General features: G+C 44.6%; 1 protein-coding gene across 1 annotated transcript in view; it reads left to right on the top strand.

Annotated features, from left to right (window-relative positions):
- SMARCA5 (SWI/SNF related, matrix associated, actin dependent regulator of chromatin, subfamily a, member 5) overlaps nt 1–4,971 on the top strand; it is a 31,249-nt gene extending 26,278 nt beyond the window's left edge. The window contains exons 21-24 of the mRNA XM_060179025.1: nt 614–732; nt 1,179–1,391; nt 2,618–2,725; nt 3,715–4,971. Of these exons, the coding sequence (XP_060035008.1) occupies nt 614–732; nt 1,179–1,391; nt 2,618–2,725; nt 3,715–3,780 (506 nt within the window). The 3' untranslated portion in view covers nt 3,781–4,971. The remainder of the gene's footprint in view (nt 1–613; nt 733–1,178; nt 1,392–2,617; nt 2,726–3,714) is intronic.
- Nucleotides 4,972–15,855: the final 10,884 nt, after the last annotated feature.

Raw genomic sequence — 15,855 nt, 5'->3', positions numbered from 1 at the left:
GCTTAACTCACTGCGCTACCACCCGACTCCCTCAGGTAAGTCTTTTAACAGATAGGAGTGTTTTTAGTCTTTCGAATAGCTGATGGAAAACTTACGTTTTCTTACTCTGAATTATGTTTTAATAAGTTAAATTTTTCCACCCCTAGTGCTTTGTTCTTTTTATACTTTTAAAAAACTAGAGTCAGCGAATGTTCCTTTTAATCTCACAATTTTTAAAAAAAATTTTACTTTAGCTAGTTATTGTCAAGAAAGTAAAAATAGGTCACTGAATAATTGTGTTTTAACTTCATTTCTTTTATTTCACCTTAATTATTATGTGCCTATGTTTCCTGAAATGTGTTGGATTGTTGATGAGTTTGTAATTGTGCCTTGATGGACTAGTTTGCTTGGACTTTCAGAAGAGCTCAGATTTTCAAATTGGGACATACTCAAATCATTGGGTTTTTTAGTTGAATGGAGAAATGGTGTGCTTACATCCTAGTATTAGAAATTTCACTTTCCCTAAGCACATATCTTAATTCTTAGCCATTTGGCACGTACAAGAAGGAAGTGGTTTGTATCTCACCCCATCCTCCAAATTCCTCTTATCAAGCTGAGTTGTGTTGTCTTGCAGCTGTGTTCTGGGAGAGATGCAATGAGCTCCAGGACATAGAGAAGATTATGGCTCAGATCGAAAGGGGTGAGGCGAGAATTCAGAGAAGAATCAGCATCAAAAAAGCACTTGACACAAAGGTATCCGCGTGTGATAAGCGTAATAGTTAATAAAGCAGCCTGACACAAAGGTATCTGCGTGTGATAAGTGTAATAGTTAATAAAGCAGCCGCTGTAATGAGAACGAGAAATGTGGCTTAACATTCTCTTCAAAGTATCCAGATGTTGGAGGTATTGTAACAGCATTTGCTGTATCACATCTGGGTCAGGCACTAGGGCTGTGTCTCCCCCCCACCCCAATCCCCATCAGACATTTGAGTCTGGTTCTCTTTAGAATAATAAAGACTAAGCTGTTTCAGGATAATGTATATAAAATGCTTTGACTAGAAACTTTTTACTTGAAATACATTTATAACTAATTTTACTAAAATTGAGTTTGTAATACAGATTATATTTAATGCAAATTATATATAATTCTGTCTGTAGGTTTTATGTTTTACAAAATAAAATAATCTGATTCTTGACAGATTGGACGGTATAAAGCACCTTTTCATCAACTGAGAATATCATATGGTACTAACAAAGGAAAAAACTATACTGAAGAAGAGGATCGTTTTCTGATCTGTATGCTTCACAAGCTTGGATTCGACAAAGAAAATGTTTATGATGAACTGAGACAATGCATTCGCAACTCCCCCCAGTTCAGATTTGACTGGTTTCTCAAGTCCAGAACTGCTATGGTGAGTGCCAGGGCCTTCCAGCTCAAAGCAATGAAAGTCTCTAATATTTGAGACATTAAAGTATTATTTTCTCTGAGGAAAAATTGTGGTTCCACTATTTCTTTGAGGTAAATCTTTGTTCCAGTATTTGACCGCTTCTGATCAGGAAGTTGGTACACTGACAACCTAAGAATTCAGAAAAGTTTAGCTTTGACTCTTTTTTACATATTTTATCCATCTTTGAACTTTAAAGCCTCAGCTTGTGTTCTTCCAGGTGATGGCAATGCAAAGAATGTTGTGTAATCTGAGTTTAAGATGTACTACACAGCATAGAGGGAAGAGATTTATCACTGTAGGTTTTGTGTTACGGTCGGAGTAGTTGAGACAGCTTACTCTTGCTTTTGTAGTGAATAAAACGATATAATGCCAGAGTGATATGTCAGCTAAGTAAGCCTGAATCACTTTAATCTTTTTTAAATTAATTTGTTGGCATCAGGTTTATTGCTGGGGCTGTTTGCACAATGAATCCACCACTCCTGGCGGCCGTTTCCCCCTCCCTCCATCCCTCCATCCCTCCATCTCGCCATCCCTCCATCCCTCCATCCCTCCATCCCCAGATACATAGACAGAAAGGGTGAGAAAGAAAACACCCGCGCACTGCTTCACTTCTGCGCACATGGTAACACGTCTGGTCTACCAAGTGTGCTACCAGTCAGCCCTGCTGAGTAACTTAATGCTGCCTGTGAAGGAGCACATGACAGAGAGGAGTCAAGTGTGCACCCTTTGTGATAATGCAAGCATGACCCTTGCCTGAGAGCCAGCCAGGCAGGTCATGCTGTAGCATCTGAAACATACCCTGGCGTGTGTGCCTCAGGACATCCAGATTTCATATTTGAGGCTTTGCAAGAAGGAAACACAGTCTTGCATAGTAAGTAGCTGGCACTGCTACAAACACATCCCTATCTTCTTTAGAGCGACCTCCACACGTGGAGGCAGTGCTGCACATACAGGAGGGTTCCAGATCCTTCCCTCGGGGCTTATAAGAACTCAGGGCTTACACAGCAGCTTGACTCTAACATTAAAGTAAAGACAGTCACACACATCTTCCTACTGTGGGTTGTAAATGAAAGTTCCTTTTTGCAGCTTTTTTCTGTTGTGAGTGTGATTTCATATTACAACAGCTTTATTTAAGAAAATGTGACAGATGGAAAGTAACGTTAGCGTGTAAATGTGTTTTCACAATGAAGGAACTCCAGAGGAGGTGTAACACCTTGATCACTTTGATTGAAAGAGAAAACATGGAGCTGGAAGAAAAGGAGAAGGCGGAGAAGAAGAAGAGAGGACCAAAGCCTTCGGTGAGTCTCCAGCCGTGCGTAGACTTTGCTTAGAACGTGTAGGTGTTCTGCTTAAGCTTTGGGCATTGCAGTCTTGACTTACTTACTGAAAAGCATAAGTCAAACTACTATAGTGTGGGAACAGTGTTAGAGCAGTGTTTGTTATAGGGGGGGCTTCGGGATGACAAGGCAGTGAGTCCAGGTCTGAATTTACAATACAAAAGACAAAACGGGGTTGGGTGGTAGCACAGCGGGGTTAAGCGCATATGGAGCAAAGCTATGGAGCAAAGCGCAGGGACCGGCGTAAGGAGCCCAGTTTGAGCCCCCGGCTCCCCACCTGCAGGGGGCTAGCTTCACAAGCGGTGAAGCAGGTCTGCAGGTGTCTGTCTTTCTCTCCTCCTCTCTGTCTTCCCCTCCTGTCTCAGTTTCTCTCTGTCCTAGCCAACAACAATAGCTATAACAACAACCACAACAAGGGCAACAAAATGGGAAAAATAGCCTCCAGGAGCAGTGGATTTGTAGTGCTGGCACAGAGCCCCAGCAATACAAAACAAAAAGGAAGGCTTATTTATAATCATTACCCTTAACTTTTTTAAAAAATTCCTTTTTAACTTTTTTAGGGGTTTTTATTTATTTTGGATTGAGGCAGAGAGAAGGTAGGGGGAGAGGTGGAGGAGAAAAAAAAATTGAATAAGTTTCTGGATAATATTTGGTATTTATGTACCTTGACAAAAGCAATTCCTTGTAACTCCCCTTGCTTAGAGGGCGTGTGGACATTTGGTGTGTTGATTGACAGTTGGTAGTCAGTTATCTCATTAGTGAGCATCATCAAGTTTTACTGTTAGTAAAATGAGTGATACTACTCTGGGAGGGAGAAGTGAGGCTATTCTGAGTAACAGATGTCTACACTTGTTATTTGGCAGTTACCAGTATAGTGCGTGTGCGTCTTGTCTAGCTTCCACCTGCTTATCAGACTTGTGATGTGAAGTCATACTTCTCTTTCTTTCTAGACACAGAAACGTAAAATAGATGGAGCGCCTGATGGCCGGGGAAGGAAAAAGAAGCTGAAGCTATGAGTGCGGATCTGTTCTATACTTGCTGCCCTTCAGCCAGTAGCAGTTTACTTTACGGGTCTGGATGAGACGTGCTGTGCAAGGCTCTCGGGTGTCATCAGAGACACCGGCTTCATCTGGTCACTGAGCTAGACACACAGTATGTAGTTTCACTTTTTAAATGCCAACAGCTGTGCTGAAATTGTTTTTTTTTTTTTTTTTTATCATTAACACTTGAAGTAATAAAATAGGCTTCATTTCTTCGTAAATGTTTCATTTGGTTTATTTTTCTATGATTGTTCCATTTGTGACAACTGTGCCTGTGTATCAACTATAATTTCTAGACCCGAAAAACAGAAACCTGAAAATTGAAATAACATTTATCCCCTTCATCCTTAGCTGTGATTGTTTCGATACACTTTGCCTTTGCAGGAGTTTGGGTACCTTCTCAGTAGTGCTGTGGAGCCTCACCTGGGAAGATTATTAGCTCGCGTTTCCCTTCTCATGTGGCTACAGTGGGCAGAAACAGGCAGATGAACCATCATTAAGTCCTGTGCATAGTTCTCTTGCAGTTTGTTTCCTGTAGTTGGTTCTGAAGTAAACATGCCTAGTTCTGTTGAAAGAATGGCCTGTTAGTTGTATAGCCAAAGACATGTAGTATTTTCTTGTTTCTTAAGGTGTTGTACCATTTTGTAAAAGGAGTATTATTATTTTTTCATGTTTGGTAAATATTTTGACAGATTACCTTCTGAAGCAGCCACAGCTTACAAAGATAATGTTCAGATAAAGGTGGTTTTTGTTTGTTTGTTTGTTTGTTTGTTTTGTTCGGGCAAAATAAGGTGTGAGTTTGAGTTTGTCAGACTGTTAAATTGAAACTGGTAACAGAATTTATCCCCTTCTGGTTTAGCTCTTTTGAGTTTTAGAGTAATTGAATATTTTACTACAGTTTAAGATAATTTCTAAGTCTGAGCAGCAAGAATGACTGAACTTCCAGTTTAATTTTGTACGAATAGACTCGCAACGCTGGAGCCCCGGCAGCAGGAGCACCCACATTGTGGTGTCAGGATTTCAGCTGTGCCAGAGGCCTTTATGTGCTGCGCATACTTTGTATAAAGTTTTATATGTGCAAATTGGGCACATGAATAGTTCTCCATTTTTCTAAGGGAATGCAATAAATGTAGCATCGTGAATAAATATAACTTTTGTAATCCTAAAGTGGTCTTTTCCATTTCTTTAACATTTCCTTCTCATATGATTTTTACTTTATTTCCCTTTAATTATATTCCTTCCACTATGTTTTCTGTAAATTCTTTTCATCTGCCTTGTACATAATTGAGATTTCTATTCAGTGGTTGGTTTCTATGGTGCTGCTAATACTGTTTAATTTCCTAAACTCTAGGATTCCTGCTTTCAGTGCTTGATGACAGGCTTTGGAGTAATGGGAATTTTTGTGCTGCCCAGATTCATTTCTATATAACTTTCTTTCCCTTTAAACAATTACAGCTGGGGCGAGACAGTGTTAATCATGCATACCAAGGAAAGGAGCGGCTCAAGCCTCCACTCCCCAGCTGCAGGGGGCCGCTTCACAAGTGGTGGAGCAGGTCTGCAGGTGTCTGTCTTTCTCCCTGCATTTTTCCCTGCCCTTTCTCAGTTTCTTTGTCCTGTCTGATAAAAATTAGGGAAAAGGGAAAAACGGCTGCTGGGATGGGAGTGGTGGATTTATAGTGTTGGCAGTAACCCCCAGCAATAACCCTGGTGGCAATAAAAAAAAATACATTAGAGCAAGGGCTCTAATGTTGATAAAACTTGAGGAACACCGATGCTTTTCTTGAGAGTAAGGGACTTTTTTTTAAAACCTTATTTTGAAAGTAATAATTGGAAAATGTAAAGCTGAAGGCAATTTACAAAGAAATGTTTTCAAGAGGAGGAGAAACAGAATAGAGCTGTGGGTGGTAGAAGACGTCCATGTGGAAATGCTCAGGGGCTCAAGTATGAGGGGAACACAGCAAGCCCTGGGGAAATGGGGGATGGCCCCGTAGAGCATTGCACACGGGTGAAATAGTACTGCATACTGACTTAGAATGACGCCAGCTGGCCTGCACTAAGAGACGGGAGACACACACATCTGCTTTCAAAGACGACTTCATGGTGAAGAAATTCACATTTTTTGAGCCCAAAGTCTAATGGCTTTCCTCAGTTTTCAGTTGGGGGAGAAATGTGTGGGCCGCAGGCTGTGGTGTCTGAGAGGGGAGACTGATGGGAGGGTGGGCAGATGGGCGCCTCGAGGCTACTGGCTCACAGCAGCCTGGCGGTTCAGCCAGATCTCACTGACTCGGTCGGGTCTTCAGCTAGGAGGAGATGCAACTCCAGCTTCTCTTCTGATACATTTTTTTATCACTTCCTGTTTATTACCTTACAAGGGCATTTACAAGAATTGATAACAAGAATTTCCCTACCTGGTTGATTCTGATAAAAACTTAACAGAAGAAAATTGAGCACTGGTCAAAAATGGTGCTTAGAATATCTGCAGTTTTTTTTGAATTTTATTTTGATTTTGGATAGAGACAGAGAAATTGAGAGGCAAGGGGGAGGTAGGGAGAAGAGAGAGACACACCTGCAACACTGCTTCACTGCTTGTGATGCTTCCCTGCACTGGTGGGGCCGGGGGTTTGATCTTGGATCCTTGCACATGGCCCTGTGTAGGCTCTACCAGATGTGCTATTGCCCAGCCTCCTGCAAATTTCAGGGCACCCCTCACAACCTGTAGAGCTGGGAGGATGCATATAGAAAAGCCCTTTACGGGGCCAGGTGGTGGTGCACCTGGTTAAGCGCTTACATTACAGTGCACAAGGACCCAGGTTCAAGCCCTTGGCCCCCGCCTGTAGGAGGAAGCTTCATGAGTGGTGAAGCAGGGCTGCAGGTGTCTGTCTGTCTGTCTCCCTATCTCCCTGTCCCTTCTTGATTTCTCTCTATCCAATAATAACGTTGTTTTTTAAAAAAGAAAAGCCCATCACACTCAGTATTAATCAGCAAAGAGGGCTCAACCCTTGTGTTCTTAACTGGTAGTTTAATGACTGTGGGTTTCAGTGGACTCAGAAACAGTTAAAGGTAGAAAACACTGTATGATACTTTGTGGGGTCAGTTCTTTCTCTGTACAGATCTCTATACTGATATCCACTAGTAGCTGACAGACTGCACCTGTCACCAGGACATACAGAACACCAGTGACAGTATGGCAGGGCTGTCCCAGAATCGTTACGATCTAGAAAGAGCAGGGCCATTCTACGGTGAGATGTCTGGACTGTTTCCTCCCACTTGACGCCTTCCCATCGAAGGAACCAAATGTGTTCTGCCTGTGGTTAGTCATGGTGTCGTCCAGGAGAACAGTGGTCTCCTTCCCGGCACTGTACCCACTGGCATCTGGGGAAGGACTTCAAACCTGTCTGTTCCCTCCAAGGTGGGCTGTCTGAGGTCATCGAAGATTGTCACTTGGCACAGCTAACTGTGATCCTTGTTGGGCAAAGTCCAGATTCCGGATGATGCCAGTGTGTCTATTCCAGCAAGTGTGGGGGGGGGGGGAGTGTGCAAATCAGGTGGGAAACGCTAGGATTCTCTGCCATGGTTTCCTGCAGAGAAAAGTGAGTTGAGTGTCATGTTTACCACTCGATTCTCTGATGTGAGCTCAGCCTCAGAAAGGAGGAATCGCCGTGTTCCACTAGAAGCCAGAGGCGGTCACTCTGCTTGTTGTCCAGTACTCTGTGGGGGCCCCAGGCTCTAGGCTCTCATTCCCACCAAAACGCCACTGCGCACACTGAATCAGTGGGGAGTGAAGGGGTTCTTTTCTTTATTGCATAGACAGCCAGAAATGGGAGGGACAGGAAGCAGAGACATCTGCAGCCCTGCTTAACCACTTGCAACGTTTTCTCCCTGCAGGTGGGAACTGGGGACTTGAACCCAGGTCCCTGTGCATTGTAACATGTGCGCTCAACCAGATGCGTCCCCTTAACAACCTGCTGGGCTGTGCTTTTTGCTGAGACATGAAATCCTGCCACTCTCTGGGCTATTCTACTATTTAAAGCGTCACTAAGATAGCACTGTCATTGGAAAGTTTCTTTGGGTCAATGACAAGTGGTTAATGAATCAACGGTTTGAATACTATTAGTATTGAGTTTGTATAGAATTAGGACTTGAGCCTCTCCTTGTAAATTGAGGGTTTGTGACCACACAAACCTCGTCTGGAATGTCCTCATTGGTAATAGATGCCAGGCAAAGACCAAAGAGGTGGGCTGCGCTTGTACCTGATGAGGTGATCAAGAGGACACCTACATCTTCCTGTCCCTTTAAAAAAGGTTTTTACACTTTTCTCATTTGGGAGCTACTCTTCCCTGATGCAGCTTTCTAGTCCTTTTTCCGACTATGACACCATCTCCCCAGATAATACCTTGGGTCCACCTGCATGTTAGCTGTCAGATTTGGGCAAAAACTAGTAAAGCCACGGGCCCCTGGAAATAGACCTAAAATAGGCCTACTAGCTTTTCCCAAAACAGAGACCCCAAATCTTCATCTGCAATATTCTCGCCTTTAGGCTCATGATTAGTCAACAATTTGTGTGACTATATGTTGACTTTTTTCAGCCACCAGATTTCAGATGCTAACATGGCGCCAACCTGACATCCCTGGGCAGATGACCCCACCAATGTGTCCTGGAGCCCCACCTCCCCAGGACCCCAACCCACCTAGGGAAAGAGAGAGGCGGGATGGGACTATGGATCGACCTGTCAACGCCCATGTTCAGCCGGGAAGCAATTACAGAAGCCAGACATTCCACCTGCACCCCACAATGACCTTGGGACCATACTCCCAGAGGGATAAAGAACAGGAAAGCTATCAGGGGCGGGGATGGGATACGGAGTCCTGGTGGTGGGAACTGTGTGGAGTCGTGCCCCTCTTATCCTATGGTTTTGTCAATGTCTCCATTTTATAAATAAATTTTAAAAAGTGAGTTCAACCACACACCTGCAGAGGAGAAGCAGCACCATCTCCCACTCCTCTCAACTACCAAATAAAAGCAAGAGAAAAGTAAAAGGCAAGTATTCAGTTGGGGGTGGGGTGGGGGGATGTAGTTTTCTATACAAAAATGTGCCATGGCTTTTCTGACAGCCCAGTAAAAGGCCACTGGGAGTAGTGGATTCATCATGCCGGCACCCAGCCCCAGAAAAACAAAAGCCCTGGTGGCAAACACTCTTGGGAGAACTGTACTCTCACCTCCCCTCTATTAATAGAGTTAAAATTTTCTTACTGATTTTATTTGATAAGACAGAGAAAAATGAGACGGAAGATCAGAAAAGGAGAGAGCAACCTGTAGCACTGCCCATGAAGCCTTCTGCCTGCAGGCAAGGACCAAGGGCTTGAACCCAGGTCCTTGCGCATGGTAACACGTGGTCGTCTAGGGATGCTTCTGGTCCTTTCAAGCTTGGGACTGGGGGAGGGCAAGCGAGGACCAACGTCCTGGGGCTCACACACTCCATGCTTCACACTTGGAGGGGGGAGAAAAGCTTTCTCCTGAGCACTCTGGTGCCTTGCTCGTCAGCTTGCTCTCCCAGCTGGACGTTTCTCTGCTGCTCCTTTGAGGGGAGGACCTCTGCCTTCTGGCTTGTTTTATATTTCTGCCAAGGCCTGTCTTGCCCCCTAGATGGCGATCTTGGACAAGACCTAAGATGCCTCCATTCTTAGTTGGTCAGAGAAGATGGAGACAGGGAGAGGGAGATAGGGAGAAGCTCTGCTCTGGTATATATGGTGTTGGGAATCTAAGCTGAATCCAGTCATATTTATTTTTTGATAGAAGCAGAGGGAAAATGGCGGGGGGGGGGATGAGAGATACAGGGGGCCAGGCAGTAGTGCAGCAAGTTGAGCGCACGTGGTTTGAGCCCCCAACTCTCAGGTTGCTTCACAGGCAGTGAAGCAGGTCTGCAGGTGGCTATCATTCTCTGCCCACCCCTGTCTCCCCCGCCTCTCTCGATTTCTCTCTATCTTAGCCAACAACAACAATGGCAGCAATGACAACTACAACAAAGGCAAGAAAATGGGAAAAATGGCTACCAGGAGCAATGGATTCATAGTGTGATAACTGGAAGCAAAAATAAAATAATGAGAGATATATAAAGAGAAAGACACAGGGAGAAAAACCAGAGCACTGCTCAGCTCTGGCTTATGGTGGTGTGGGTGGTGTGGAGGGTTGAACTGGGGACCTTGGAGCCTCAGGCATGAGAGTCTGCATAGCCATATGATGTGGTCATTTATATGGTAGGCATTCTTAAAATGTTTTGGGGGTCACAGATTTCTCTGAGTCTGTGAGAGTAAACTCTCCTCAAAATGCACCCACTCACCACAGTCTACATGCAAGGAGCTTTACATTCCAGAAGGGGCCACAGAAACCCTTCAGCCCACTTTAATTAAACGGGCTCATTAAGAACATCATGCTCAGCCAAGAAATTGACAATGTACAGAAATTGTCTATTGGTTCCCAGGACAATGAAGACTCTCCATATATATATATTCTGTATTTATTGGATAGAGACAGCCAGAAATTGAGAGGGAAGAGAGTGACACACAGGGAGAGACACCTGTAGCACTGCTTCACTTGAAAAGCTTTCCCCCTACAGGTGGGGACTGGGGGTTTTGAATCTGAGTCCTTGTGCATTATAACGTGTGCACTCAACCAGGTCCACCACCACCCGGCCTCCCCCACACCCCAAGACACTCGGTATTTCTCTAGTGAATTAACCAGAATGAATCAGTTAATATAGTCACCACATACTTGAAAGAAAATTCTGCCGACCTATGGTCTATGAAGATTGAGGGCTAATAGGCAGTTCTCTATTCATTTGTCTAAATCTTCATCTCTTGCAGTGAAAGTCTGTTTGTCTTACGTGGAAGATCTGAGTGCCAAACATGCATCTTCCCTGAAAGAGTAGCCTGCTAATCTAAAAAATGCCCCTGGTGGCCTGTCAGATTCTTGGATTCCACAATTTTTTTTTCTTTTTGGTGGAACCCAGGCCTATGGGTGCACAGTTTCACTGTTCTGAGCTACTTTTTCACTCAGCTATGGAAAGAGAGGTAGGTAGGTAGACAGACAGACTAGAGAGAGCCGGAGTCCATACTAGCCTAGCGTCAGTACGCCTAGCAGAGTGGGAAACCATTCCATCAAAACTGAACTCAGTGGCTCATGAGACTGGAGGTCTTTTACATCCAGGGAATACCTTCCCGGCTCTCTTCTCAGCGTCCCAAAGTGAGTCTGGGGGTGACCGTCCATTGTTCTGGTCAGCTAGGGGGAGAGAGGCAGAAGAGTGACAGATGCCAGGTCTTCTGACAGAGGGCGCCAGGCAAACAAGTATTTCCAGAACTCTTTCTCCCTCCCCCTCTCTCCCCCCCCCCCCCATCTCCAGGGTTATCAATGGGACTCCATGCCAGCACTAGGAATCTCCTTCTCTTGCGGCCATTTTTTCCATCTTATTGGATAGGACAAAGAGAAACTGAGAGAGGAGAGGGAGAGAGACAGAGAGACACCTGCAGACCTGCTTCACCACAGCTATACACTTTTTTTTTTTTTTTACGGTCACTATTTTTTTATTTTTTATTTGAAAAAGGAGACATTAACAAAACCGTAGGATAGGAGGGGTACAACTCCACACAATTCCCACCACCTGATCTCTATATCCCACCCCCTCCCCTGATAATAGCTTTCCCATTCTCTATACTTCTGGGAGTATGGACTCAAGGTCATTGTGATAAGGTCACTATTTTAATTATAAAAGACAATACAATCTTAATTAGCATCTTCAAGCATTATTTATTTTGTACTATCTCAAAATAGTCCCCCCCAGATTCATTTTTCTTTTTTGTTTTATAAGTCCCTTGAGATGTCTTACACAAATAATAGTGACAACCTGTTGAAATGCTAATGGAGATTAAATATATCTTGTTTCTCTTCTTATACTCTCCTGAAAGTACACTCTGATTCACTAATCACTGTTGTTACTACATCCAGGGGTTCCTCACAGACCTTTGAGAATTTTTCCTCATCGACTTACTGGTCATTGATTAAAGATAGCTCCCTCTTATTATTTTTTTATTTTCTTTTGGGGGGGCTAATGGTTACAGTGGGCAGTGAATGCAGTAGCTGGCAGAGTCCTTACTTCAGTGCAGGGTTTGTTCTTTTTAGATAGGACAAATAGGACAGAGAGAAATGGAGAGAGGAGGGGAAGACAGAGAGGGGGTGAGAAAGATAGACACCTGCACACCTGCTTCACCGCCTGTGAAGCGACTCCCCTGCAGGTGGGGAGCCGGGGGCTCGAACCGGGATCCTTACACAGGTCCTTGCGCTTAACCCACTGCGCTACCACCAGGGCCCCCTTTTCCTTTCTTTTAATGTACTTTTCTTTCTCCCTCCCTTCCTCCCTCCCTCCCTCCCTCCCTCCTTTGTAAATGGGCCAGACACCATAGCACTGAAGTTTCCTCAGTGCTGCTGCCGGCTCTGGGTTGCACCCTGGGCACCATTCAGCCTGGATCACACACGGCAAAGCAGAGGCTCTCCCAGGTGAGCTGTGTTGCAGGCTCCAGATTTCTTTTCTTTTATAATTTTTCTAAATATTTACTTTCCCTTTTGTTGCCCTTGTTTTTGTTTTTAATTGTTGTTGTAGCTATTATTGTTGTTATTGATGTCATCGTTGTTGGGTAGGACAGAGAGAAATGGAGAGAGGAGGGGAAGACAGAGAGGGGGAGAGAAAGACAGACACCTGCAGACCTGCTTCACCGCCTGTGAAGCGACTCCCCTGCAGGTGGGGAGCCGGGGCTCGAACTGGGATCCTGACACCGGACCTTGCACTTTGCGCCACATGCCTGACTACCCAGATTTCTCTTCAATGACTTCCTTTTAATATAACAACTATTTATTTATTGATACAGAGAGAGAGAAGCAAAGAGAACCAGAGCATCACCCTGACACGTGCAACACAGAGGACCAAGCTTGAGACCACATTCTCATCACATCACTGTGAAACCTCTGAGTCACATTGCAATCTCAAAAAAGAAAAAGAAAAAAAAAAAGCTATGTGCTGGGTGGGGGAAATGATTTACAAGGTAGTTGTGACCCAGTTTCCATTCCCCGGGGTTAGGATGTCTGTAAACCATGCCCACCACCATCTGACACCTTCCTCCAGGTGGAGCCATGAAGCCCAACCCCTGACCAACCTCCTTTAGAAAGGCATTTCACAGGGGCTACAGAAGGCTACCCATGCAAAAAGATCTGTGTACACCTGTGTTCATAGCAGCACAAAATCTGTAATAGCCAAAACCTGAAAGCAACTCAGGCGTCCAAAAACAGATGAGTGGCTGAGCAAGTTGTGGTCTAGATACACAATGGAACACTACTCAGCTATTAAAAATGGTGACTTCACCTTTCTCAGCCCACCTTGGATGGAGCTTGAAGGAATCATGTTAAGCCAGTAACAGAAGGATAAATATGGGATGATGTCACTCACAGGCAGAAGTTGAGAAACAAGATCAGAAGAGAAAACACTCAGCAGAGCCTGGACTGGAGCTGGTGTGTTGCACCAAAGTAAAGGACTCTTGCGGGGCTGGGGTGGTGGTGGGGGGTTTCAGGTTCTGGAACATGATGGTGGAGGAGGATGTCGGCTACGGGGTGGGATTGCTTTCCAGAAAATTGAGAATTTCTGCACATGTATCAACAGCTGTATTTACTGTAAACCATTAATTTCCCCCCCCCCTCCAACAACATTAAAAAAAAAAAGTCCTGGGTTCTAGTGCCAGTGAAGTAGCTCACTGAGGTAATGAGCTGCTTTGCCATGACTGGGACTCAGGTTCAAGCCTAGTCATCACCTCATGGAAGGAAGTTTTGGTGCTGTAATCTCTTTCTCTGACTCTGACCAAAACAAACAAACAAACAACTATGTTCTTAAAGTGAAGAGGCAAGTTTCCACAGAGAAATAACAATTCCTCTCCTCTCTCTCTCTCTCTCTCTCTCCTCTCGTCTCTCTCTTTTGCTCTTTCCTCTTTTTCTTTCTCTTTTCTTGTCCTTTTTTGGTTTCTGGGATTGAATCCCAAACCTCACACCTGTGAAGCTTGTGCTCCCTGACTGAGCCACATCCTGACCTTGACCAAGAGAAAGGAAACTGTATCTCCACACAAAACTGCTCATGACCATTCCTGAAAACATTATTTCTCATAACCCCAAAGCAGAAATCCCTCCCTCACCCCCCCTCCCCCCCCCAAATCTCTCCACTGACAAACAGATGCCTGAAGACCGGCATTGTCATTATAGTAGCAGACGGTGTGGGCAGAAGACGGCAGAGCTGATAAATGCTGCCCCAGGATTTCCCGTGGCCTCAGTCTACATTCCAGAAGCGTCAGCCCAAAGACCACAGGTTAAATGATTCCATTTACATGAGGAATCCAGCCTGGGCAAAGCCACAAAGACAGGACAGATTGGTGGTTGCCAATGTGGCTATAGGTGAGGGAGGGGAAGGGAGTGACAGCTAATAGTAGGGGGTTTCTTCCTGGGGAGAGTGTTCTGCAGCTGGGTTGCGGTGATGGCAGCCTGATTCTGCAAATACATAAAAATCAACAAACTGTGTACATGAAACTGGGGGATTGCATAATAGATGAATTAAATCTCAACAAAACTATTATACTGTTACATGCTACGCACTTCATATAAATAGATTTTTGTAAAAAAAAAAAAGATTTTTTTTTTTTTTTTTTTGCCAAACCCCAAACTAAGGGAGAGATGAAGCCTCAGGAGAGGCTGATTGTATTCAGTGAGGCAGAGTATGAAATAATCGGGAAGGGAATCGTTTGGGGGCTTTACACATTTTCTGTGGTTTGCAATTAAGGGCGCAAGGGAAAAGCAGGTCTTATGTATTCCTGTCATCTCCACACAGTGAGATTCAACCAGAGATGTTAGAGTTCTCTGCTGCCTTTCTTGACTGTTGGCTGCAGCAAATCCGTCACATCTTAACAACCCCCAGGGGTCCTTTCCACACATCCACACTTATCAAGGAAATACTAATCACAGAAGGAAATGTTTGCATGATGGTTTGTTGAAAAGCTTTTGCCCTTTTTTCTCCCTCCACAAAGTGGGTTTGTGCAGACGGAAAAGTCTTCTTGAAGTATTTTCCCCGGGCCTGGCCGGGGGGGCATCTGGTAGAGTGCACACGTTAGAATGCACAAGACCAGGGGCTGGGCAGTGACACACAGGGTTAAGTACACACAGTGTGGAGCACAGGCAGCAGCACGAGGATCCCAGTTCGAGCCCCCGGCTCCCCACCTGCAGAGGAGGGGGGTGTCACTTCAAAAGCAGTGGAGCAGGTGTGCAGGTGTCTTTCTCAGTTTTCTTTCTCAGTTTCTCTCTGGACTATCCAACAACAACAAATGGACAAAATGGCCTCCAGGAGCAGTGGGTTTGTAGCATAGGCGCAGAGCCCCAGTGATAACCCTGGAGGCAAAAAAAAACAAAACAAAACCACAAAGCCCCAGGTTCAAGTCCCTGGTTCCTACCTGTAGGGGGGAAGTGTCATAGTGTCATGAGCAATGAGGCAGTGCTGCAGATATTTTCTCCCTTTCTCCCTTCCCTCTCCATTTCTCTCTATCTCTAGCCAATAAATAAGTATAAAGAAATGCTTTCCCTAAGACTGATCCACTTAGATCTGTTGGGATCATATTAAGTAGTCAGAAGGACTCAGGAGACTAATTAGTAGCATTCTTAGAGTTCCAGAACTGGAAACACCTTCGGGGTTTAAGTGTTTGATGCCATTTTTCTGGGAAGGACACATCCTAGACCACAGAACTAGCAGGCAGGAGAGCTGGGCTGACCTCCTCACTAAGCCAGTCTCTAAAGAATAACTCAGATAGCAACAGTAACACTAAACAGGCTAGTCTTCTGTCAGTATAATTCTTGATTCTTCTTCTCCTTCTCCTTTTTCTTTCCAGTTAAAGACCTTTATTGATCGGGTACACGCACATTTAAGCAACCAACGCGGAGGCTGTGTATGATTAATGTTTCCAGTTGGGGTGGGGGGAGGA

This window comes from Erinaceus europaeus, chromosome 19, assembly GCF_950295315.1.
Source record: "Erinaceus europaeus chromosome 19, mEriEur2.1, whole genome shotgun sequence".
NCBI classification, from domain to species: Eukaryota; Metazoa; Chordata; class Mammalia; order Eulipotyphla; family Erinaceidae; genus Erinaceus; species Erinaceus europaeus.
The sequence above is the reverse complement of the archived record's forward strand: the minus strand, read 5'-3'. Positions and strand labels throughout refer to the sequence as shown.